Source organism: Schistocerca serialis, chromosome 1 (assembly GCF_023864345.2).
Source record: "Schistocerca serialis cubense isolate TAMUIC-IGC-003099 chromosome 1, iqSchSeri2.2, whole genome shotgun sequence".
NCBI lineage: Eukaryota > Metazoa > Arthropoda > Insecta > Orthoptera > Acrididae > Schistocerca > Schistocerca serialis.
The window spans coordinates 668,563,790-668,590,260 of record NC_064638.1 but is presented as its reverse complement, the minus strand read 5'-3'; the positions used below and the strand labels follow the sequence as shown (position 1 = coordinate 668,590,260).

At 39.3% G+C, this 26,471-nt stretch overlaps 1 protein-coding gene across 1 annotated transcript in view; it reads left to right on the top strand.

Annotated features, from left to right (window-relative positions):
- LOC126479936 (exosome complex exonuclease RRP44) overlaps nucleotides 1-26,471 on the top strand; it is a 148,386-nt gene that overhangs the window by 39,024 nt on the left and 82,891 nt on the right. The window contains exons 5-9 of the mRNA XM_050103826.1: nucleotides 12,228-12,460; nucleotides 19,400-19,529; nucleotides 20,738-20,871; nucleotides 24,754-24,891; nucleotides 24,972-25,118. Of these exons, the coding sequence (XP_049959783.1) occupies nucleotides 12,228-12,460; nucleotides 19,400-19,529; nucleotides 20,738-20,871; nucleotides 24,754-24,891; nucleotides 24,972-25,118 (782 nt within the window). The remainder of the gene's footprint in view (nucleotides 1-12,227; nucleotides 12,461-19,399; nucleotides 19,530-20,737; nucleotides 20,872-24,753; nucleotides 24,892-24,971; nucleotides 25,119-26,471) is intronic.

The following is a 26,471-nucleotide window of genomic DNA, read 5'->3' as shown; positions in this document are numbered from 1 at the left end:
TACTGTGGGCTACTTGGTCTTTCTGTTCTCCCTCCGGATTTGAAAGCATCCAAAAATTGGTGCAGAACGGCGGTCATTTGTTGACGTTGTTTGTCAGTCAGGCCAGATTCTATTGGCAGTTCAATAGTAGCTTCCTCCCCAGCATTGTCTGTAGTGCCAACAGCGCATTATTCTTCATTGATGACACTAAACTGCTCATCTTGGATTGATTCGGGCCTCCCCATAGAAAATACACGCGTGCGTGTGCCCACACACACACACACACACACACACACACACACACACACACACACACACACACCTTTAGGGATGAGTTGTGGCTGCGTGTACCAATTTTTGATCCCAAGTTCTCCTTTACCACCTACAGTGCATACTGTTTTGTGCGCCTGAGTAGCTTTTTGCAATCAAAAAAAGCGTGACTGTTTATTGAGTATGTAGCCTGCCGACTGGAACATGTCTTGTTGATGATGGCAGGATAACAAAGTCTTCAGCGGCAAACAACTGTCCCTGAGCAATCTTTGTTATGTTTGCTTGTTAGAATAGCTTAACCAGTCTGATCTCCCACAGTCTGTGACTGCTTGTGATACCTGCAAGAAGTTCCATCCAAGAAAAACTTAATGACTACATTCTGTTAAAACGACAAACTGAAAGGACTGTGTTCTGTCATTTATAGTCATTCTTGCAATACATGATCCTACTGGCTAGGCATAGTTCCCATTTGTGACTTTCAGCACAATTACTTTCTATCACAGAACATAATCTCCTTTACCTGATGATGATAAACAGATGATATTTTAGAAAATGAAGCCCCTAAGTTGACTAATAGCTTGGCCATCAATGATTATGCCTATGAGATTTTCTAATGTTTGGTGATGGCTATGCTTGAATGATTTTCGTCTGTGGTGGCCTCACCTCCATAGATAGTTGCCTCATTTAGTTATCCTGATACACTAGGCAAGGTTCTGGGGAACAGCTGCAGCATGTTGGTGGACAGTAATCATCTGTAGTTGACTGGTGTGAGTAGATCTGTTGTGATGGTTGCTGTCTGGCCGCCTGGTAGTCATTGAAAACTCCTCTCCTTTCTCTGCAGTAGCAGACAACGTGCCCAAGGTCTCTACATTGAAAGTATACCGTTGTGTTGTCCTCTCTCCTTCAAATGTTTGTTCTCCTGCGGGTTGTTATACCTGGCTGAGGATACCAGCATTGGGTGTTGGGTTATCATTTGATGGCTGTGGCGTAAGTCAGCATTGCCAAGTCCATTATTTTTGGCGCATTTGACTTGTGAGAGAGGTTGGCGCTAAAGACTGATACATCTCTTCTTCAACATTTCCATTGTCTCATGATGTATGGTGTTGACATTCATGGCTATTATCTCTTGCTTAATCAGTCTGACAATTCTGGCTGCCGTAAGATGCTGTATCTCTTCTCTTAATACCTGACATATGAGAAAGGTGAGGAACAAAGTAGGAAGTGATCATGATGAGAGTCTGTAAGTTCTGTTTTTGAACAGCTCTCCCTCTTTCCCTCCCTCCCTTCCTCTCCTCACCGAGCGAGGTGGCGCAGTGGTTAGACACTGGACTCGTATTCGGGAGGACGACGGTTCAAATCCCGCGTCCGGCCATCCTGATTTAGGTGTTCCGTGGTTTCCCTAAATCGCTCCAGGCAAATGCCGGGATGGTTCCTTTCAAAGGGCACGGCCGACTTCCTTCCCCGTCCTTCCCTAATCCGATGAGACCGATGACCTCGTTGTCTGGTCTCCTTCCCCGAAACAACCAACCAACCAACCTTCCTCTCCTCTTTCCCTCATCCCCCCTCCCTCCATCCCTCCCTCACCCTCCGCCCCCATACACAGAGTTAGCGACTGCAATGAAAGCACTGAAAAAAATCAAAACTTCAATGTAAAATAATAAAGCAGTGCCAATAATATAACAACAAAAAAACAAATAATCAATGAAAACACAGAACATCTGGTCACAGCACTGTAAGCAAACTGTAGTTATTAAAGTGACACATCTCTCAAATGTTGCAGTACGAGTGGTAATAAGAAAAATTTATTTTGAAAATAATCAAACTACATTCATAAAATTTGATGATGATGTTAGTCCTCCTGTACATATTCACTCTTCAATGTGACACATTTTTCCCAATGATATATGTGCTGGTGGAGATTCTGATTGCTGAAATTTATATTTTGGCTATTCAGGAAATGTCACGCCTCAAAAATTGAGACTTTGCCCTTTTGGAAATGGCTGTCACACAGTTGTTTCTTTGCTGAGGGAAAGAGTAAGAAGTCCTGGGGCCCGTGTCAGGAGAATTTTTTTTTTTGGGTGGGGGGGGGGGGGGGGGTGGGGGGGGGGGAGAAATTTGACTCTTTAAAGAAGTAATATGTATGATTTTGTCCTGTGCAGAGTGAACTGTGGTGTTGTCATGGAGCAAAAGCGTCTCCTTGGCTGCTTCGTCTCAAAAGCCTCCTGTAAACTAGTGGATATTTTGATAGTATGCTCCTATGACAATTTGCCCATTATGAATGTAACATGTTAGCACCATGTTTTAGATTACACGATTCTCCGTCCATTCCAGATAATGATAGTTGTAGGAAACCGAGAAGTACAAGTGTAAGATTGAAAGGAATGCCTCTTGCAGCTGAGAGTATTAAAATCCTAGTGGTCAACTGCCTAAGCATTCTCAACAAAGTTCCAGAGTTTGAAGTGGTCCTGAAAAGCAGTGAAGTTCACACAATCCAAGGTACAGAAAACTGATTGAAATCTAAAATGGTAGCAGTGAGATTTTTGGGGAAAATTTAAGTGTATATCAAAAAGATGATCTAATGGCAAATGGAAGTGGTGTATTTGTTGCAGTAGACAAGAAACCTAAGTACAGCGAGATAGAAACTAAAGCTGCATGTGAGATTGTTTGCACAAGACTCAGTGTTGGGTGACAAACTGGTATCAGTGGCCATGACACAGTTGTGGCAACAATGATTACTAAAGTAGAAAGGGAAACTAAAACAAGCAAAAAGATATACAGAGTGCGTTCCATAAGTAATGCGACAAATTTTTTTCTGACGCAACGATACACCACAGCATGTTGTAACTGGCTGGGCTAAGTGGAGGGGGGTGTTAGCTTCAAAACGCTCTTTGTCTCATTCAGCTGTGAGCTGCTGGAGAGTCAGGACATGTGTTTATGTCAACCCTGTTTTGAGTTTATGTAACACGGCACAGTAGATCATTCTGTAGAGCAATGGTATGCTATCAAATTTTGCATTAAACTTGGGACCGAAAAGTTTCCATTACTTCAGCATGCCTTTGGGACTGATTGCTTTTCCAAATCACAAGTTTTCCAATGACACAAGTCGTTCATGGAGGGCCGAGAGGAGATCACCGATGAGCCTCGCAGTGGACGGCCATTAACCGCACAAGTTTACAAAAATGTGACACGTGTGCGCAATTGTTTGAACTCTGACAGACAGCTGAGCCTTCAGTTGATACTACAAACTCTAAACACATCAAAAACAACCGTTTTCCGCATTGTGACTGAAGATTTGAACATGAGAAAGGTGTGTGCCAAACTTGTCCTAAAAATGTTGACCAACGAACACAAGCACATGTGAGTGCTTCGGTGCCAAGAACTGTTGGAACGGTGTGAAAATGATCCTCATTTTTTAAACTCAGTTATCACTGGTGATGAGTCGTGGATTTTTGAGTACGACCCTGAAACAAAAAGGCAGAGTTCAGAGTGGCACACCCCATCGTCGCCCCATCCCAAGAAGGCACGCATAAGCAAGTCCAGGATCAAAACCATGCTCATTGTCTTCTTTGACGTCAGAGGCATTGCCCCTACTGGGACTACAGTGACTCAGCTTTCTACTTGGAAGTGCTCAAAAGACTGAAAAGGAGGTTCTCACGCTGCCGAAGCTACATCAAGGACACCTGGAAAGTTCACCACGACAACGCGCCGAGTCACAGTGCTTTCATTGTCAATGACTTCCTGGCCAGGACCAAGATCCCATTAGTTCCCCAGCCTCCCTACAGTTCTGACCTGGCTCCCACAGACTTTTTTTTTGTTTCCTCGGTTAAAAGGAGTCATGAATGGAAAACATTGGGACACGATTGAAAGCATCCAGGCACATGTTACATCAGCTGTAAAGGACATTCCGGAAAAGGCATTCCAGGATGCCTTCCAGGTATGGAAAAACTGCCTCCAGAAGTGTATCGACGCAAGAGGATGCTATTTTGAAAATTTTTGATTATTTGTACGAATATATTCAATAAATGATCTTTTATGAATTTGGTCGCATTACTTAAGGGACGCACCTTGTATATGTTCAGTAAACTAGATAAAAAATCGGTAATGTCGTATCTCAGTGAGAAACTTCAAACTTTCAGCATGGGGAAGGAGAATGTAGAGGAACTACATCCAAAGTTTAAAAGAGTAGTTGACTAAACACTGGATAGGTATGTACCCAGTAGAACAGTTCATAACGGGAGGGACTCTCCATGGTATACAGTCACTGTAAAGAAAATTCTAAAGAAACAGAGACTACTGCATAACGGATGTCAAACAAAGCATATGACTATAGATAGAATGAAACATGTTTGGCTGTCAAGAGAGCGATGCGCAAAGCTTTCAGTGACTACTGTAGCAGAATATTGTCAAATGGTCTTTCACAAATCCCAAAGAAATTCTGGTCATATGTAATGGTTGTTGGTGGCACCAAAGTTAATGCCCTAACACTATTGAATGAAACAGTAACTGAAATTGAGGGTAGCAAAACAAAAACTGTAATTCTTGACTCTGTTTTCAAATGTTCCTTTGCAAAGGAAAACACAGAACTGCCCCAGTTTAATCCTAGTACCACTGGAAAGATGAGTGAAATCAGTTTTACTGTCAGTGGTGTTGAGAAACAGCTGAAATCATTAAAATTTAACAATGCTTCAGGTGCTGATGAAATCCCTACCAGATTCTATATTGAATTTATAGCTGTGTTAGCCCATTATCTAAATATAATCTGTCGTAGATCTCTTGAACAAAAAACCACACACAGAAAGCACAGGTAACACTCGTCTACAAGAATGGCAGGAGAAGTGATCCCCAAAATTACTGTCCAATATCTTTGACACCAGTTTGTTGTAAAACCTTAGCACATATATTTGAGTTCAAACATAATTAGGTATCTTGAACATAATAGCCTCCTTAATGCCAGCAAGCATAGATTCCAAAAACATCAGTCACGTGAAAGCCAACTTGCACTTTTCGCACAAAACGTACTGAAAATTTTGGATCAAGACAGTCAGGTAGATGCAGTATTTCTTGAATTCCAAAAAGCATTTGACTCAGCACCACACTTACACTAATTGTCAAAAGTTCAGTCATGTGAGTTATCAAGTGAAATTTGTGACTGGCCTGAGGACTTTTTGATAGGGAGGACATAGCATGTTATCTTGAATAGAGAGTCTTGTCAGTTGTAGAAGTAACTTCAGATGTGCCCCAGGAATGTGTGTTGGGACCCTTGCTGTTTATGTTGTGTGTTAATGACCCTGCAGACAATATTAATAGTAACCTCAGACTTTTTCCAGATGATGCAGTTATCTATAATGAAGTAGAGTCTGAAAGAAGCTGCTTAAATATTCAGTCAGTTCTTGATAAGTTTTCAGAGTAGTGCAAAGATTGCTGTATCTTGGTTTAACTGTTCAGAAATGTAAAATTGTGCACTTCACCAACCAAAAAATATGCTATCGTAGGACTATAATATCAATGAGTCACAGTTGGAATTGACCAACTCATACAAATACCTGGGTGTAATACTCTGTCAGCACATGAAATGAAATGATGGTATAGGCTTGCTCAGTTACAGGTAAAGCAACTGACAGACTTTGCTAAAATTCAAATAAATACATACTTTGGTTTATTGGTAGAATACTGGAAAAGTGTACTTAGTCTACAAAGGAGAATGCTTACAAATCCCTCATGTTACCCATTCTAGAACATTGCTCAAATATTTGGGACCCATAGTGAAACATCTGCAGCATTTATGTTGTTTCTTCGGTTCAGCAGGTTTTTTGAATAAGTATGAGCGTTTGCAGAACCACGTGGGCAGAAACCTTTCGTATGTTGACAATATTGCGCAAGGTTTTGAAAACTGATCCATGACTGAATTTCACTTGGTCCACTGTAATCTTAGTTGTCATATGCCAGTCTTTGATCACTAGCTCTTCTATTTTTCTTGCGATTACCTGTTCTTCACAGAAAGATGGTCTGCCATTTCATTCTGTATCATTCAGCATTTGCTGACAACACTAATGTGATGTGATGGTGCATTTTACACTATATCAACTCAGCGTGGATTGTAGCCGCAGAAAACGAACTACTGCATGATACTTCACCTTATCAGTTCACAGCAGCACTTTGTTCTGGCTACTCTAGTGGCATGCTACGGTAGTAAGGGATGGGGATTTCACTATGTACCAGCAAACAGTAAATTTAATAAATTTAATTACATAACTTTTATTTTTTGAGATGATAATTAAAACTTTATGACAACTTCTTGTAAATGTCTTTGTTTTGAGTTTGTACAACATACCTGAATATCTAATATGTTTTCAGAATGATGCCATTTGTTATTGCTTCCTCCACTGATTTTTTTGGCTGAGAACATGTCATTTTCTGACTGAGGTATTACTTCTTCATGCCAACATAAGCTTATCTCCAACTACTTTTCATTCACAGAACATTAGTGCTTTGGGTGCACACTACTGCAAACAAAAATAGCATTCAAGATCAGCCAAAACTTATTCAGGCAGGTTTGAAGGAGAGTGGAAACTCCAAGCATCAGATTCGGAGCTCACTAAAAAGTAACTTATATTCAAAATATACATTCAAGAAAAACAGCAGGAGAGTTTCAAATATACATGTTTTCCTACGTATGTTAGGAATATTTTATTAAAATTTGACTGACTCCTCAAGAAATGCCACTTAAGAATAATCTTCCATATTACACCAAAAATTATTGCTCTCTAGGTTCAATGATGAAGAAATTGAAGAAATGTATGATGAAATAAAAGAAATTATTCAGATTCTGAAGGGAGACGAAAATTTAATAGTCATGCGTGACTGGAATTCGAGTGTAGGAAAAGGGAGAGAAGGAAACATAGTAGGTGAATATGGATTGGGGCTAAGAAATGAAAGAGGAAGCCGCCTGGTAGAATTTTGCACAGAGCACAACATAATCATAGCTAACACTTGGTTTAAGAATCATGAAAGAAGGTTGTATACATGGAAGAACCCTGGAGATACTAAAAGGTATCAGATAGATTATATAATGGTAAGACAGAGATTTAGGAACCAGGTTTTAAATTGTAAGACATTTCCAGTGGCAGATGTGGACTCTGACCACAATCTATTGGTTATGACCTGTAGATTAAAACTGAAGAAACTGCAAAAAGGTGGGAATTTAAGGAGATGGGACCTGAATAAACTGAAAGAACCAGAGGTTGTACAGAGTTTCCGGGAGAGCATAAGGGAACAATTGACAGGAATGGGGGAAAGAAATACAGTAGAAGAAGAATGGGTAGCTTTGAGGGATGAAGTAGCGAAGGCAGCAGAGGATCAAGTAGGTAAAAAGACGAGGGCTAGTAGAAATCCTTGGGTAACAGAAGAAATATTGAATTTAATTGATGAAAGGAGAAAATATAAAAATGCAGTAAATGAAGCAGGCAAAAAGGAATACAAACGTCTCAAAAATGAGATCGACAGGAAGTGCAAAATGGCTAAGCAGGGATGGCTAGAGGACAAATGTAAGGATGTAGAGGCTTGTCTCACTAGGGGTAAGATAGATACTGCCTACAGGAAAATTAAAGAGACCTTTGGAGAGAAGAGAACCACTTGTATGAATATCAAGAGCTCAGATGGAAACCCAGTTCTAAGCAAAGAAGGGAAAGCAGATAGGTGGAAGGAGTATATAGAGGGTCTATACAAGGGCGATGTACTTGGGGACAATATTATGGAAATGGAAGAGGATGTAGATGAAGATGAAATGGGAGATACGATACTGCGTGAAGAGTTTGACAGAGCACTGAAAGACCTGAGTCGAAACAAGGCCCCCGGAGTAGACAACATTCCATTGGAACTACTGACGGCCCTGGGAGAGCCGGTCCTCACAAAACTCTACCATCTGGTGAGCAAGATGTATGAAACGGGCGAAATACCCTCAGACTTCAAGAAGAATATAATAATTCCAATCCCAAAGAAAGCAAGTGTTGACAGATGTGAAAATTACCGAACTATCAGTTTAATAAGTCACAGCTGTAAAATACTAACACGAATTCTTTACAGACGAATGGAAAAACTAGTAGAAGCCGACCTCGGGGAAGATCAGTTTGGATTCCGTAGAAACACTGGAACACGTGAGGCAATACTGAACTTACGACTTATCTTAGAAGAAAGATTAAGGAAAGGCAAACCTACGTTTCTAGCATTTGTAGGCTTAGAGAAAGCTTTTGACAATGTTGACTGGAATACTCTCTTTCAAATTCTAAAGGTGGCAGGTGTAAAATACAGGGAGCGAAAGGCTATGTACAATTTGTACAGAAACCAGATGGCAGTTATAAGAGTCGAGGGACATGAAAGGGAAGCAGTGGTTGGGAAGGGAGTAAGACAGGGTTGTAGCCTCTCCCCGATGTTGTTCAATCTGTATATTGAGCAAGCAGTAAAGGAAACAAAAGAAAAATTCGGAGTAGGTATTAAAATTCATGGAGAAGAAATAAAAACATTGAGGTTCGCCGATGGCATTGTAATTCTGTCAGAGACAGCAAAGGACTTGGAAGAGCAGTTGAATGGAATGGACAGTGTCTTGAAAGGAGGATATAAGATGAACATCAACAAAAGCAAAACAAGGATAATGGAATGTAGTCTAATTAAGTCGGGTGATGCTGAGGGAATTAGATTAGGAAATGAGGCACTTAAAGTAGTAAAGGAGTTTTGCTATTTGGGGAGCAAAATAACTAATGATGGTCGAAGTAGAGAGGATATAGAATGTAGGCTGGCAATGGCAAGGAAAGCGTTTCTGAAGAAGAGAAATTTGTTAACATCGAGTATAGATTTAAGTGTCAGGAAGTCATTTCTGAAAGTATTTGTATGGAGTGTAGCCATGTATGGAAGTGAAACATGGACGATAAATGGTTTGGACAAGAAGAGAATAGAAGCTTTCAAAATGTGGTGCTACAGAAGAATGCTGAAGATTAGATGGGTAGATCACATAACTAATGAGGAAGTATTGAATAGGATTGGGGAGGAGAGAAGTTTGTGGCACAACTTGACCAGAATAAGGGATCGATTGGTAGGACATGTTCTAAGGCATCAAGGGATCACCAATTTAGTATTGGAGGGCAGCGTGGAGGGTAAAAATCGTAGAGGGAGACCAAGAGATGAATACACTAAGCAGATTCAGAAGGATGTAGGTTGCAGTAGGTACTGGGAGATGAAAAAGCTTGCACAGGATAGAATAGCATGGAGAGCTGCATCAAACCAGTCTCAGGACTGAAGACCACAACAACAACAACAGGTTCAAAAATGATCTTTGAAAGGCAGGCATCAACAATATGGAGTTGTTATGGTATGACCTGTATCAGACAAGCAATGCACACAATCTGAGACCAGTATACTGAACATTACCAGTGTGTCTGTCATTATTGGCCTAAACATTTACGATGGATAGACACCATATCTCCATAGCCATCCCACAGATTATTTGAGAGGAAAATCACAGTCACAGAAATATACCGCTGGGATTTGATGGTAAAATTACATCTGTCTTATGATTTAATTAAGTATGATGATGGTGTTTGTCAGAATAAAACCTAGAGCTTACCCTTTTTAATTCATTCACAGAAAAACATGATTCTAAAAGACATCAGCTATCAAATCAACCAAAAGCCCAACAGGCAACTATTTTCTGGGATACAGAAATTATCACAACAGTATGGGTGCTCAATGGAACAACATTTGTGCAAAACACCAACTTCTATAACTAATATGCATCTAGACCATGTGAAAATCTCTTGGAAAATTACTTTAATGTCCCAGCCAAAATGACAGTGAAAGAAGCAGCTCCATTCCCAAAAGTAATACATATACTGATTAGCCAGATCATTATGACCACTTACCTAGTGGCCGGTATGTCCACCTGTGGCATGGATAACAGTGGCAATGAGTCTTGGCATGGAAGCAGTGAGGCCTTGGCAGTTCGCTGGGGACAGTTGGTACCATATCTGCACACACAAGTCACCTAATTCCCATAAATTCCGGAGGGGGAGGTGATGAGCTCTGATGCGTTGTTCAATCACATCCCAGATGCGTTCGATCAGGATTAGATCTGGCAAATTGGGGGACCAGCACATTAATTAGAGCTCACCACTTGTTTTCCTTGAGCTACTCCATCACACTCCTGGCCTGGTGACATGGTGTATTATCATGTTGAAAAATACCACTGCCGCTGGAAACATGATTGTCATGAAGGGGTGTACGTGGTCTGCAACCAGTGTATGATACTTGTTGACCATCATGGTGCCTTGCACGAGCTCCACTGGACCCATGGATGCCCACGGGGATGTTCCCTAGAGCATAATGGAGCCACCACCACCTTGTAATCATCCCACAGTACAGTCGTCAAAGGGCTCTTCCCTTGGAAGATGATGGATTCACACCCTCCCTCAGCATGATGAAGAAGGAATTGGGATTCGTCAGACCATGAAATGCTGTGCTACTGCACCAATGTCCAGTGGCAATGGTCACATGTCTATTTCAGTAGTAGTTGCCGATGTCATGGTGTTAACATTAGCACATGCATGGTTCATTGACTGCGGGGGTTCATCGTTAGGAGTGTTTGGTTCCCTGTGTCTTCAGACACACTTGTACTCTGCTCAGCATTAAAGTCTGATGTTAGTTCCACCACAGTTCGCCACCTGTCCTGTTAACCAGTCTACTCAGCCTATGATGTCCAACATCTATAGTGAAGGGTGGCCACCCAACACCACGACATCTAGATATATTTTCACCACACGTTAGAGGCACTCACCACAGCACTACTTGAACATTCGACAAGTCGTGCAGTTTCCCATATGCTCATGCCGAGCCTCTGGGCCATCAGAATCTGCCCGTGGTCAAACTCAGATAGATTGCACACCTTCCCCAGTCCACACGCGGACAGTATGCTCACTGATACTACATGCACTGTGCATGTGTCTGACTAGCAGTCACTCCTTGCCAGGTGATGCTGCTATCAACTGGATGAGTGTGTATCAATAGTAGGTTTGTGGTCATAATGTTTTGGCTGATCAGTGTATCTTTGCTGGAATTTGTAGAGTAACTGCCTTATTTGTTACAGTCTTATACCTTAGGACTGATGGCAGGTATATTATGGTGGGCTACTTCATCCAGACTGACTGCTGAGGTTTTTGTTATTTTAAATAACAGGAATGTATGGCTTGAAAAATCAATAATTTTACACTTAAGTGATATAAGTGATTGAAGAATGAAAAAGATACAAAATATAATGCAACATGCTAAAAGTCTGTCTTGTTAATTTAGTGTGTTAATTGATGAAATATTGGACTAAGTAAAGTAAATGATTGTAGTGGAGAAAATGAAAACTGTCAAAAATTGGATGACACAGTGACATATGATTAAATTGTATAATATCCTGTAAACTTACCTGCTCTGATGTCTGTGATTTATCCTAGAGCTAATGAGGACAATGTTGTGTCTACAGAATGGAGAGCATCCATTCTGGCAGGTTGCATTTGCTAGCTGGAAACATAACGACATATATTCAATAAATTATGTTCCAGCATTGATACCTATGTGTTCATTGTGTCTGCATTGTATTGCACTACTCAACATGTGAAGTGCATTTAGGCTGTGAACGAAGTGGCCCAGAGGACTGTAGTCATGATGGACAAAACCTTCTCAATCATGGAACTTGGTGCAACAGTTACACATTCATTCTCTGTCAAACTGAGCGTGTGGACCGTGCACACAACTTCACATAACACCACACAGTATTTTATGTCAGCCCTCGGTCACACTGCCCCTGTGCTATAATATTTTCAATATCACCTCAAAATGCAGCATTCTTGTTGCTACTTTCAGTTTGTTCAATTGCTGTATTTTTAAGTTACTTTGTTCTATTACTACAATAATACAAATGTTTGTATATGAACTTCTTTTCCCAGTCAGACAATATGTCGGTAGTCTGGTTGATTGCCCTGAGCTCCAAGACAAGATGGTGAGCTTGGATCAAATGCGGTCTTTTGATGATAAAGGAAAGGCACTGTTTCCAAAACATCTATGTTTGGCTGAAATTCAAAGAGGGATTAAAGCTGGAAAGTATCATTCGGGTACTTTTTATGCATCTCGTGAAAACTGTTTGGAAGGAAGTGTAAATGTAGAAAGCTACGAAAAGTCGGTAAGATACTAAGTGTAATTGTGTGTGTGTGTGTGTGTGTGTGTGTGTGTGTGTGTGTGTGTGTGCACACGTGTGTGTGTGCATGCTTACTTTTTACTTTATTTTTAGTGTTAAGTTGCAATTAGATTTACATTACGATTAGAGTATATCTACTAAGCTCATTCATAGCCAAGAGTGTTGTAATGCATCTTACCTTAACTTTCCTAAGTTTTTGTGTATTACCATGTAAGCTGCTATAATTTTTCTGTTTTTACTTTGCATACAAGCAACACTGTATCAGTGAATTGAAATTGAAATTTAACAGTAATGGAAACACAGAAAATAAATCATATTGATTGACTGTTCTTTCATATTGTGACTCTTTTATACCAAAAGCCTGTGTTTTACAAATGCTTTAGATAATAGACCTGATCAATATGTGACTTTTTGTCACGTTATGCAACACAGAGTTTTTCTCAGAAATTAAGTCTTTCTGTACAACTTGTAATAGAAACTAAGTATTAAAATTAAGAAATAATGTAATTATACTTTCATAATTCTCTATGTCTCTTTTTAAAATTAACAATATAGGAAGAGATTGATTGCTATTCATCATAAAGGAGACATGTAATGTTGCTAGCAGGCACAATTAAAAGACACTTACACAAAGTTTTTGGCCTTCATCAGCAAAAGAGAAACAAAGGAACAAATACCATTCATACACACAAGCAACCACTCCTCACACACATGTGACTGCCAATTCCGACAGCTTGGGTCAGAAATTATTATTGTACTGTAGAAGGTTGTGTAATACGATGTTGGAAACACATAAAAACTGTTACTAGTGTAGTTACTTAGCAAACTGCAAACTTGCTTTTGAATGTACCACAGTTTCCCAGAGTAAACTCAGCAAAAGTAATGTGCATTTTGAAACTCTGAAAGAAACATATAAATGTTGATTTACTTACAGAGTAACAAAACAAAATGCTTCTATTAGTTATATATTTGAAGACTGCAGAGAAGAAATTTGCATTGTGTTTCATTATCTGGACATGTTGTCTGCATGTCAGTGTGTCCTATCAAAGCAGGAATGTGAAGTATGATATTGTTACGGAGTTTTAATGAGAGCATATGACCATATTAGGTAAATGTGGTTTGCTGTGTCATGAAATCGCAGTCCATATTGCTCCTCATGATACTAACTTGTTGCATGTGTGTGTGGAAGGAGCTGCTACCATTACTGAAATTTATTTATTTATTTATTTATCTATCTGTGACAGTATAAATTGTATGGGTAAATGTTCATAATACAGACACATAAATACATAAAGTTAGATAAGCACAGGCACATTAATAAATACATACATTATTTACTTTACTATATCATATATTTGTACAGAGTATTTCACTATTCTTGTGAATGTATTGTAAAACATCTCTTAATCATATCAGTTAAGTAATAATTGGCAGAATAGTTTACATTTAAGGTAATCCTTGATAATGTGAAAACAGGTAATTTTTTAGGATGTTCCTGAAGGCGTACATTTCACTTTCGTCTTTGATCAGCTCTCTTTTGTCTTTTGATCACTTGTGGAAGATTGTTGTATGATTTAATTCCATTATATCTCATACTATTTTTGGTTATTGTTTTGTTTTTCATACTGAGACGTGGGAGATAGCTGGATATGGTTCCATGTTCATGTAGAGACCTGTTTGTTGTGTACTGGTTGATGACTTTCTTTACATGGATCACTGTCTGCAGAATGTATTATTCATGCAGACAAAGTTGACACTCGGTGCACTGGTTGATGGAAGCGACTGTAAATGGGAAATGCCTTTATGGTTGTTCCCATCAGCCACCGCGCCCAGTGTCAACTTTGTTTGCGCGCATAGTATTCACAGGAAACAGTCAAATTTCCCCCACATTTAAACAACCCAATGCAGTGAGTTCTCTTGCTACTTTTTGTTATAACTCCTACACCCCCTTTTTAGCCTAAAGAGTGTTTGTGTACTCATTTGTTCCCTGTAGGATATGTCATAATTAATTTCAGAATGGACAGGTACAAAAGATGATGTTCTGGTACATGAGGTTGTACACACTGAATTTATTATTAAAAGTGCCCAGCGTGCTGAAGCTGGTCGCTTCCTGAGGACACTAATATGCTGAGTCCACTTTAGCTGTGAGTTGACATGCACCCTAGAAATTTTGTTCTTGATATAAATTCTGTGTTTTTGATACAAATTCTCTGAGCTCATCTTTCACTTTTGGAGTGTTACTGTTGGATATTCTGCTTTCTTGGAAATTAATACTGTTGGTAGATGCTTTTTTTAAAAAATACTGTGGATGGTTTTTCTTTCCCTGTTGGGTTAATTTGCTGTCTGGTATCTACTTGCATATCTGGTGTACAAGTATGAAATGCTGATTTGTTGTCCAAAAAAACATGTTAAATTCAGAATAATGATAAATAGTGCTTTGCCAAAAGTATGCTCCATCGTTTGTTAAACATTTTTCCCATCTTTCAGGCAATTTGTAAATACCACACCAGTAACAGTTTTCCCCTTTTGCTGTGAACCATTCATCGAGCCTTTTTTTTTTTTTTTTTTACAACTTCATAACAGCTAAAGCATTGCTCAGCAAGTGCATGATGCATCAATACAAAAAAGTAGTAATCGGAAGGAGCCAAATCTGGTGAGTAGGCAGCATGGGGTAGAAGTTCCTAGTCGAGTCCTTCCAATGTGTCGTGAATCAGTTTTTCTATATGTGAAGGAGCATTGTCATGAAGAAAAATGACTGTCTTGCCTCTTTTGGTATTGTGGCCTTTTTTCAAGCGGTGTTGTTGTTAACATTAGTATTAACCATTTACACAGGGTTTAACTGCTTGTAATAGACCATGCCCCTCTGATCCAATCAAACACAGAGCATTGACTTTTTGCCAAAGTGATTTGGTCTTGCAGTCAATGTGGATGGTGTGCCCGGGTGTACCTATGATTTTTTGCACTTGGGACTCTCAAGGTAAATCCACTTTTCATCCTCTGTAACTATTTGATGTAAAAATGACTTCCTTTCATACTGAGTGAGTAAAATATCACATGTTTTTTCGCACTTTTCCATTTGCCTGTTATTCAACTTGTGTGGTACCCATCTACCAGTTTTCTGAATCTTTCCCCACTCTTGTAGTCTACTGGAAACAGATTGTTAACTAATACCCAATTGCTCTGCGACTTGTTTTTGTGTTTGCAAATCATCTTCGTTCAACAGAGCTTCAAATTCCACATCTTCATATTTTTTTGGTGGTTTCCCACATTCCTGGCTTGCAACCTCGAAGTCACCATTTTTGAAATGCTGAAACCATCGTTCAAACATATCTTGTGATGAAGCATGGTCACCACAAGCTTCTCAAAGAAATCAGTATGATCGAGCAACAGTTTTCTTCAAATGAAAACAAAAAATTAATGCTGTCCATGAATGCTCTTGTTCAGTATAAATTTCGACATATTGAATACAACACAACACTAAGCAAGCACTTATCCAATTTATCATTGGTGCACATCTGTCACTTGTTGATGGCACAACAAAATTGTGCGGTGTCAAATCTTTATAGCACAAACTGCACTGATGTGACATCTGTTGTCTGAAATCCACATTTTGTACTTGTACACCTGCCAGATGCATGAGTGTTTCTTCAGCCTTGTCCCTTTGTGCAGTTGGTGGCTTATCGCGAATTCAAATGTTACTGTCATCACAAAACAATGCTAAGTTTGACACTGGCATTAATAATTTTTATATATCAAGAAGAGTATTGAGCTCATCACACCTCCTTGAGGGTTTGCAGTAGAGATGTATTCTGGGTTGTAAAGGTGTGTTATGGTGGTATTGGATTTTGTTTGAGAGTTCTCCACCCATTGCATAATCTTTTTCAGATATAAATGAAGTCATTTTTTTTCTACACTCCTTATTTCTAGTGTGCCAATTTTATGTAGCAGCATTTTGTAGTCTGCTGTACCAAAGGCAGCACAGGGAACAAAGAAACTACAGTTTCAGTAGTTTCAACCTACACCGAAGGCCATCTTCAAAGGAAGTCAAAACAATTCATCTAAACATTTGTTGTAAAATCAATTTGTTGTGATATGGAATTAAATGTGTGTGTGTAGATGATATGCTACACAAATACTGTTTTTTCTAGCCATAGTTTCGTTTCAAATTGTGAAACTATCTTTTTATTTCAACCGTTTCTCATTTCAGCAAATTGTTTTTTTTTTTTTTTTTTTTTTTTTTTCTCTTGGATCTTAGCATTCATCTTTGCTGCCCTTTCCTCTTCCTTTTTCAGTCATTTGATTTCCTTTGTTGGCCTTTCGTGCCCATTTCTCCTCTGTGTTGTGTACTCTTTTGCAACTACTGTTCGAAAATTTATTTTGATTAACAGTTGATAGTGAAGCAGAAATGAAATCTGCAGACACCCTCTTTTATTTGGGCATTACAAGGGTATTCAGTAAATAATGCAATCCGTATAATCTGAAATCAGGTTTGTTTTAATTGGGGATTCCAATACACCTCACTCATTTCGTTTTTTGTGGCTAGAAAACCATATTTTTCAACATAATCTCCATTCAATGTGATGGCCTCACCACCTTACTACCTCATTGGGAGGGCATGTATGCCCGCATGATATCACTCTCCTGGTCGGCGTCAGAGCCAACATCTTGCTGCATCAAAAACCTCTCCATTATCTACGTATTGCTTCCCGCAGAGTGCGTCCTTCATTGGACCAAATAGATGGAAGGAAGGTGCAAGATCTGGGCTGTAGGGTGGTTGAGGAAGAACAGTCCAGTGAATTTTTGTGGGCTCCTCTTGGGTGTGCAGCTCTGTGTGAGTTGTTGTGTCGTAATGGAGAAGGAGAAGTTTGTTTGCATTTTTGTGGCAGTGAAGATGCTGAAGTCATTTCTTCAGTTTCTGGTGTGTACTACAATACACTTTAGAGTTGATCGTTGCACCGTGAGGGAGGACATCAGAGTTCCAGAAGTCCATCACCATTACTTTACTGACTGAGGGTGTGTTTCTCAGCATTTTCTTTGGAGGAGAGCTTGCATGGCACCAGTCGATTATTGCTGTTTTGTTTCTGGTTCAAAGTGTTGAACCCATGTTTCATTGCCTGTGCCTATGTTCAACAAAAAATTGTCATGCCCAGCCTCATAATGCACAAGCAATTCCACACACATGGTCCTTTATTGCTCTTTGTTGCCTTTTGTTAGGTGACAAGGAACCCAGAGGGCGCACACTTTTGAGTACCCCGATGGGCGGATGAGAGTGTCAAGCACTGCCAACAGAGACATCCAGTTGAGCTGCGAGGAATTTGATTGCAATCCTTCTATCACCTTAAACAAGTGTGTTCGTATGTTGCAACACTGCAGGAGTCACAGCTGTGTGCGGCCGGCCGACACGTGATGATCAGACAGGTTTACGTGACTTTGTTGCGATGATGACAGACGCCTCGCCCAATGCCTCACCAAGCTTTTGTTCACTGCCAGGTCTCCGTAGACATCCAACAAGTGCCTATGTGTATCTGCAATGCTCTGATTTTCACCAAAAGAAACTAAATGACAGCAGTCTGCTTGAAATGCATCTTCATTAGAGATGCCATTTTGAAGGCCACGTATAATGCTGCCACCTATCGGTGTTTCATAAAAGTGTAGGGACTGAAGCGGGAGTATTCCGTGGTGTCCCACAACAAATTCCGCATTTTTTCAACTGAAACTGAGAGGAAAAGAAGTGCTGAATTATTTATTTGATGCCACTCATATTTTACCATTGCTAGGCTTTTTCTCAACATATTCGTCTTCAGATAACTTGTACATGTGACTATTTTTGTGATTTCTCTCATTTATTAAGCTTGATACTGAGCGACAATGTTTATTTTACATTGTGAGTAATGTCAATTGCAACACTACAGCATCTTAACCTAAGAAAAACTGTTTATATCAATAGGTATCTGGCCATCTTCGGATCGGAAGGGGGGAGTTGTTAAAATTTCTTAGGAAGTGACTAAGATGCTTTAATACAAGCAACTGGTAACCAGAACTCTTCTTCAGCTTACTTCTGTTGGTTTATATGTTGACTTTTAACTCTCTTGTGCTAATTTTTTTTCACCAACTATTGTTGTGCTATTTTTTTTTTTCACCAGCTACTGTTGTTGCTCTTTGTTTTTTGATTTTCCTTTGCTACTAACTGGTATTGTAAATTGTGGATTTCATCTATTTTTATTTGGTTTGTGTAGTTTGTCTGAAGCTCATTTTCAGTGAGCCAAGTTGAGTTCTGCATCAATTAAAATATTGTGATATAATCTGTCCTGGTTTTATTCGGCATAATGAAAGTGTATTTGGCATGTTATAGATTATTTGAATCTCGAAATATTTCACCATATTACTATTCACTTGTGCTTAATTATAGCTAGTTTGTTTTCCTTTTGTTTCCTCTGTTATTTTTCACTATGTTTTCTTTCTGCTCCCATGACCCCTTCCCCCACACCCTGCATGGCCCCCCTCCCACCTTCTTCTCTGATATTTGTGACCACCTTCTTTTCTGATATTTGTGAGCATACTCTCTTTCAGATTCAGCCACCTGTTCAGTAAATTCGTACATTATTGCATTGTTTATTTCCATCCATGTTTTTTGTTTCAGATTGTTAATTTTTTCCTTCTATTCTTGTCCTGTTGCCTGTCCTCCCCCCCCCCCTCCCCCCCTCTAGAAAGGCACAATCCCAAAGTTAAGGTTTCACACTATTTGCTTCTATTATTTTCTGTATATGTTAGTGTTACACTTGTTTTCTTGTTTCAGCTATTGGTAGATATTAAGTTCTGTGCCATTCCTCAAAGTGTAGCAGAAACTTTAAATATTTTACTCACAATCCATTAATCAACAAAAATGTTCATAATCAAATTTTAAAATGTTCATTTCCATTTTAGGTTCTCATACAGGGGCGTGTTAATCTGAACAGGGCCATTGATGGGGATATTGTAGCTATTAAAATTTTACCACAAGATCAGTGGAGAAGCTCCAGTGATATTGTTCTTGAGGATGATGATGAAGGTGAAGGTATGAGAATGAAACTACAAATGTTTTTGATGTTTACTTTTTTAATAATTTAGGGATCTTCCTGGAACAAAGTAATTGTAGAATGTCTTTCAGATACCCTAACAACAGTGGGGAATGCTTTTCGCAGAGGTCAAACACCTTTTGCTAATGTCTGTTAAATATGTATTCTGAAGTAAAGTAATATATCTGTGCTAATGGTATGCCTTCCCAACTGAAGAATTAACCTTATCATGGGGCAAGCTCAAAATTAAAGTGTCATCTTTTTAAGTATCATGTATTACTGTCCATCTGCTCATGTTGTCCCTTTAACAATTTTCAGTACATTAAGGGTAACACTTGGTAGAGAGACATCTGCTGGCGTCATTTTACAACTACCTTAGCTGTTTCTCCATTTACGACTTAATGCGTATAAGGTGATATAGGACTTGTATTTTTCATCTGCCCCAGGTATCAAGTTGTTGATAATATTAAGTTGTCAGAGAAGTTATACTTTTTGAAAATGGGTGGCTACATGCACTTGAATGCTGAAACAATGTTACTCTCTGTGACTAATGTCTTATTCTGCTCACCTGCTCTTGTGTGCACTGCTCAGAAAACACTGTTTCACAACTTATGCTCATGTAATCACTTTCTCCTGATGATCCACATATCATATAGACCAGTTAATGGAAGGATTTAGTTGATTAATTGATATTATATTCCTAAGCACCTTGGTAGATTATATTTTGCATATTGGTTTCAAATATCTCCAGAATACTCCTTCACTATTATTGCTTAACTGCTGTAGTAAGGACTTGCAAGAGGTTTCCATCCTGATTAATTTTCAATGGCTGTAGTAGCTGCCTCCAATTCTCGCAGTTGAGTGCAGCAACGCTGTTTTAAGATCATCTTCTGCCAGGTTCTAAGCTTCAGCAATGCCTTACATACTGCAACAATAATGTACTGCTCCACAGTTAGTCCATTCTGCATTATTGGCATGAGCCACAATGAACTAAAAAAGTTCAATTTAATATAAAATCCATAATTTTGATGAATAATGTTTAGCAAGGGCCTTATTTTTGACTCACACTGTAGATGCTACTGTCGACCAGTTTGGTACAATAAAATGTCACATTGTTTGCTTAGAGAGTCATGACAGAGTGCTCTATTTGAGTGAATAACTACCTTGCAGACAGATTACAATAAGTTAACATTTTATTTCTTTTTAGGTAATTTGAATGAAGAAGCTCTAGAAACACAGCAGCAAGCTAAGGATGTTCAGCCAACAGGTGTTGTTGTTGGAATAATACAAAGAAAGTGGAGGCAGTACTGTGGTATCCTACAAGTCTGCGCTTTAGAAGATGTAAGTGAATTCTGTTTCAAAAGTGTTGTATGTGATGATTTAATACAATCATAAAACTTTGAAATCCTGTTTCAATACCTACACTATGTGATCAAAAATATCTGGACACCTGGCTGAAAATGACTTATAAGTTTGTGGCACCCTCCATCAGTAATGCTGGAATTCAGTGTGGTGTTGGCCCACCCTTAACCTTGATGACAGCTTCCACTCCCGCGGGCATACATTCAGTCAGGTGCTGGATGGTTTCTTGGGGAATGGCAGCCCATTCTTCATGGAATGCTACACTGGGGAGAGGTATCTATGTCGGTTGGTGAGGCCTGGCATGAAGTCGGTGTTCCAAAACATCCCAAAGCTGTTCTATAGGATTCAGGTCAGGACTCTGTGCAGGCCAGTCCATTGCAGGGATGTTATTGTCACGTAACCACTCTGCCACAGGCCTTGCATTATGAACAGGTGCTCAATCATGTTGAAAGATGCAGTTGCTCATCAACAGTGGGAAGCAAGAAGGTGCTTAAAACATCACTGTAGGCCTGTGCTGTGATAGTGTCACACAAAACAACAAGGGTTTCAAGCCCCCATCATGAAAAACAGACCACACCATAACACCACCGCCTTCAAATTGTAGTGTTGGCACTACACATACTGGCAGATGATGTTCACCGGGCATTCACCATACCCACACCCTGCCATCGGATCACCACATTGTGTACCGTGATTCATCACACCATACATTTTTTGACAATTCAGTCATCCAGTGTTTACGCTGCTTACAGCAAGTGAGGTATCATTTGGCATTTACCAGCATTATGTGTGGCTTATGAGCAGCTGCTCGTCTATGAAATCCAAGTTTTCTCACCTCCCACCTAACTGTCATAGTACTTGCAGTTGATCCTGATGCAGTTTGGAATTCCTGTGTGATGGTCTGGATAGATGTCTGCCTATTACACGTTACAACCCTCTTCAACTGTCAGCGGTCTCTTTCAGTCCACAGACGAGGTCGGCCTGTACACTCTTGTGGTGTTCATGTCTCCTCATGTTTCCACTTCACTATCACATCGGAAACAGTGGACCTAGGGATTTTTAGGAGTGTGGAAATCTTGCATACAGACATATGACCCAAGTGACACCCAATCACCTTACCACATTTGAAGTCCATGAGTTCCGTAGAGCACCCCATTCTGCTCTTTCACATTGTCTAATGACTAGTGAGGTCACTGATGTGGAGTACCTGGCAATAGGTGGCAGCACAATGCACCTAATATGAAAAATGTATGTTTTCGGGGTTGTCCAGACCCTTTTGATCACACAGTGTATGTTCAACAGATACTTTGTAAAGCATGGGAAAAGCTCACTCTTTCAGCAGTAGGCGTGATTGGGGTACAGGATTTTGGCTTTGACGTGTGTTTGGACAGCTTAAAGATATAAAGCAGACATATAGGTAAAACAAATAAACACAATAACCCACTCTGTATTTTCCCAGAGAAAACACACAAACTAATTATCAATAAGACCAGAGCCTAGACCATCAGTTGTCATTCCTCCACAATCTAAACACTTATCCATCTATACATTTCACTTGGTTGATCTGAATCAGTGAAGTACGTCTCTGAACATTTACCATAAAATCTCCATAACAACTGTAATACCTTCATGTTCATCAGCCACTAACAATAGCTGCACTTTATTAGCTGTCACCTGTTACACACTTCATTAGTTGCTGTCCTCACCCATCTAGCCCATTCCCTGCTCCCATTCCAGCACTACACAGCCGTCATTCCACCACCACACACAGTCTTTTCATTTTTATTCATTTATGTATCCTGGGAGCAGTGTTGGCTCACATGAATTATTCAAGCAACCCACTAAAAATATTTTAGAAAGGAACTACTATAGACTGTGGCGTTGTCACATACTCCTTCTGCTCTCCCCAAATCTCTCCCCATCGCTCCATATTAAAACTGGTTTTCATACTGCCCAGGTGGCCAGATTAGGCAATATTTTACCATTTGGGCTAATAATGATGGAATTCTGACCAAATTTTTATAAGAAATGCAACCATCACCATTTTGGCGTCATTTTTGTGGAGCAATGCAATTTTTGAGCAACACAGGCAAATCAAAGAGCATTTTTGTGCACTGATTTTAAGTTAATGTTATTTGTAATGATGTTTACTGCTCTGCTGCCTTGTGAAGTATTGGAATATTGCAACCCCAAAGTTCTGCCAGTCTCCAAATAATGATTTCCATCCTAACATTAAACTGTTATGGATTGTCAGTTTGTTACAAACTTATTCCAAATTAGAAACTATTGCACCACATAACACAGAAACACAAAAACAGTAAATGGCAGCATTATGTTACATTCAGCTGCAAGTAAGAACTGATCTGATTAACAAAACAACAACTAAACTCAAGTAAGTCCAACAATGTACAATAGTTGGACTTCATTAATGTACAGTAGTTGGTCAGAAAAAATAGAGTTAGGTAATAGCCAGTAGTACTGTCGATATATCGATAGTTTAAATCTGTCATTGGCTTGTTCACTATCAATAGTATGAATCATTTTTTGTCACATGATTGAAATCAAAATATGAGGGTAATCAAAAAGTTCCCACTCGAGGGCCAAACAGTCCGGAATTGGTATGCCGCTCAGCTAAAATCACTGTAGGCTGTGAGGCAGTCATTCCACACACTCATCAGGTTGAAGAAACCCATTTGGTAAAACATGATGTTCTACTGTGAGAAGAAATCCGTAACTGCCTGGTGCATATCCCTGTCCAACAGAGTTAGTCGACCCTTCAGGGCCTTTTTTTTTTAAGGGTCTGGAGGCATGATAACCACATCAGGAGAGATAGGTACTGCAGGGCAGTTGCTAAAGTGTCTTCCACATGCGTTGGCATAACTTTTACATGAGGACATTTGCAGTATGGGGACGTGCGCTACCAAGAAGCAGCATCAAACTTGGTGCACCATTCACAGTGGTGGTTTTCGACAGCAGTGCTGCGCTATACACACTCTTCGTTCTCCAATACATGTCTCTATCGTTTATTGTCCTTTGGCTGCCAAGAAAAGAATAACAGCACATTGATCCTGTTTTTATGCATTTGGTAATAATATCACCATAGTTCATGTTTCAGCATTTACCGGACGCACATCAGAAAGGCACAAATGCCACACTAATCTCTTGCCCACATGTCAGTGCTTGTACACCCACATGGAAGTCATATTGCATTGCATACATGCTCCAGCAATGCCTTCAAATGGAAGCTCACAACCACAACTACAACTACACATACAAAGACTCATGCTATGAATTTTTTGGTTTGAAAACAGTTGCCAAAGGAGATCTTCAGGGGTCTAGCACTCTTTGATCAGTAATGCAGTCTGTCTCCCACTTTAACTATTTGATCGGAACTTGTCCCTGCCCATAAACAATAAATAGTACTAAATAAAACTAAAAATTAAGTATTTGTGTGGTATGAAATTCTGTCCCACTGTAGTTGCCAACAGTTGAACAAGACTTAGAAACTGGAGATTGTGGTAAGGTGAATTGCTGATTTGTTAAATTTATTTTAGGGTCAGGCAACAAACCCGCAAAAAATACCAACTTGAAATTGTACAGCTAGTTGGCTAAAAAGATGTTAAAATTTAAAGTTAACTCTGAAACATATGCATAAAGTTTTTACTGTATAATGATATCTCAAAACAGCAGGTGTTAACACTTTGAGATATTTCCTAGTATTTCTCTCTCTCTCTCTCTCTCTCTCTCTCTCTGTGTGTGTGTGTGTGTGTGTGTGTGTGTGTGTGTGTGTGTGTGTTTTAGCTCTTTTGTAATTTGACAGATCTATTAAAATGTTTGTAAATTAAATTTTTATCATTGCAGGCAACACATCATATTTTTATACCATCAGATAGGAAAATTCCAAAGGTCCGAATTGAAACTAGGCAGTACAAAACTCTAAAAGACCAAAGAATAGTTGTTTCTATTGATTCTTGGCCTTACTTTTCACGATATCCACAGGTAAGAAGTACATTTTTTTCATTTGGATTTAATTTATGGTATTAATAATGCTGTATTTAACTATTTTCTTTGTAATACAGGGGCACTACATCCGAGCACTTGGCAAGATTGGTGATAAGAATACTGAAAATGAAGTCCTGCTTCTTGAGCATGATGTCCCTCACAATACATTTTCCCAGGCTGTTCTCAGTTGCCTGCCAACACTGCCTTGGCTGATAACAGATGAAGTAAGTGACACATTATGTAGTGTAAAATGTATATCATATCAAAGAATTCTTTATTTGATCCTGTACGTTTAATCATTTGTAATTTCCTCAGCGGAGATAAAAATAAACTGAAACAGGTTTTCTTTTATTCTAATAGGAGGCTGGCTGGAATCCAGGCCATGCCTAAGATCTTGATCAAGTATGGCAGCTAGATTGTAGGAAAGGGGTTCACAATGTGTTTTTTACTTTAAAAAGTTCAAAATGTTAGTTCTTTTAGGAGATGACAGATGGTATGTAGATTGAAGGCATGATGGAAGTCCCTTCACCATCTCCTGCTGCATTTAACCATGTCAGTAGTCTTTCAAACTGCTGTGCCAAATGAACTCAGAACAAACATGGAACAAAATTGAGAGTAAATGTATATGTAAATAATGGCACTTTGATGTGGCTATTAAAGAAATCAGTCAATTTTTCTTGGTTGAAGGACTCTTTCAACAGACCATTGCAGTGTAAAGCAATCAGCTCAATTTGTAGACTTTCTGGCATACATTTTGCATTTAAAGTAAGTCAGTTTGAAGATAGTTTTAAATTTTGTGAACTCTGTGACACATCACAAAAGCTCATCTTGCAGATAACTTTGCTTTTTTGCTGTACTTTAAAGCATCATAAACACCAACTGTCATTTGAGTTTGGTGTGGAAAAATGGGCATTTACTTTGCTTCAGATATTTTCAAAATAGATCCAGATTCATTTCCAAGGTGAAATGTAATTCATGTATAAGAATATTTTTGCATTACATGAGGAAATTCAGCTAATTCAGACAGCAAAATCCACTTGCCAAAATTCAAAGAATACATTTGTCTTTCCATTCGTTCCTAAAAATAGAAATATTTCCCTTCACAATTCCTACATTTGCTTACAAACTTCTCTGAAGCTGAGCCACCATACATTTATGTGGTACAAGTCACCCTTACACGTCAGCCTTACTGTTCTCCAAAAATGAGATAAACTAGTTGTGCATCAGCTTTCTTGCTCTAATAATCTTCACAATTTTTATTACAATATCTGCAGCACAGTTTCTGTACAATGCATACTTGCACAGAGCTTCCTAGCACATAATACAGTGAATAAATGTGACTTTCTGGCCTGGGCGTGTTTCATCAACAATTTTCATCAGAAGGCCAACATTCCTGGGTGTTACATTTGGAAATCTTTGTGTAGCAACGATTCTGTTTCCCAATGCACCCTTCAATATTTATAAATAAAGTTTCTCCTGTTATGCTGCCTTTCAGTGACTCCATCACAAGCAGTTCCTGCTGTCCTTCACACTGAGCAAAGAGGCCCAGTGTAGGGGGGGGGGGGGGGGGGGGCTGC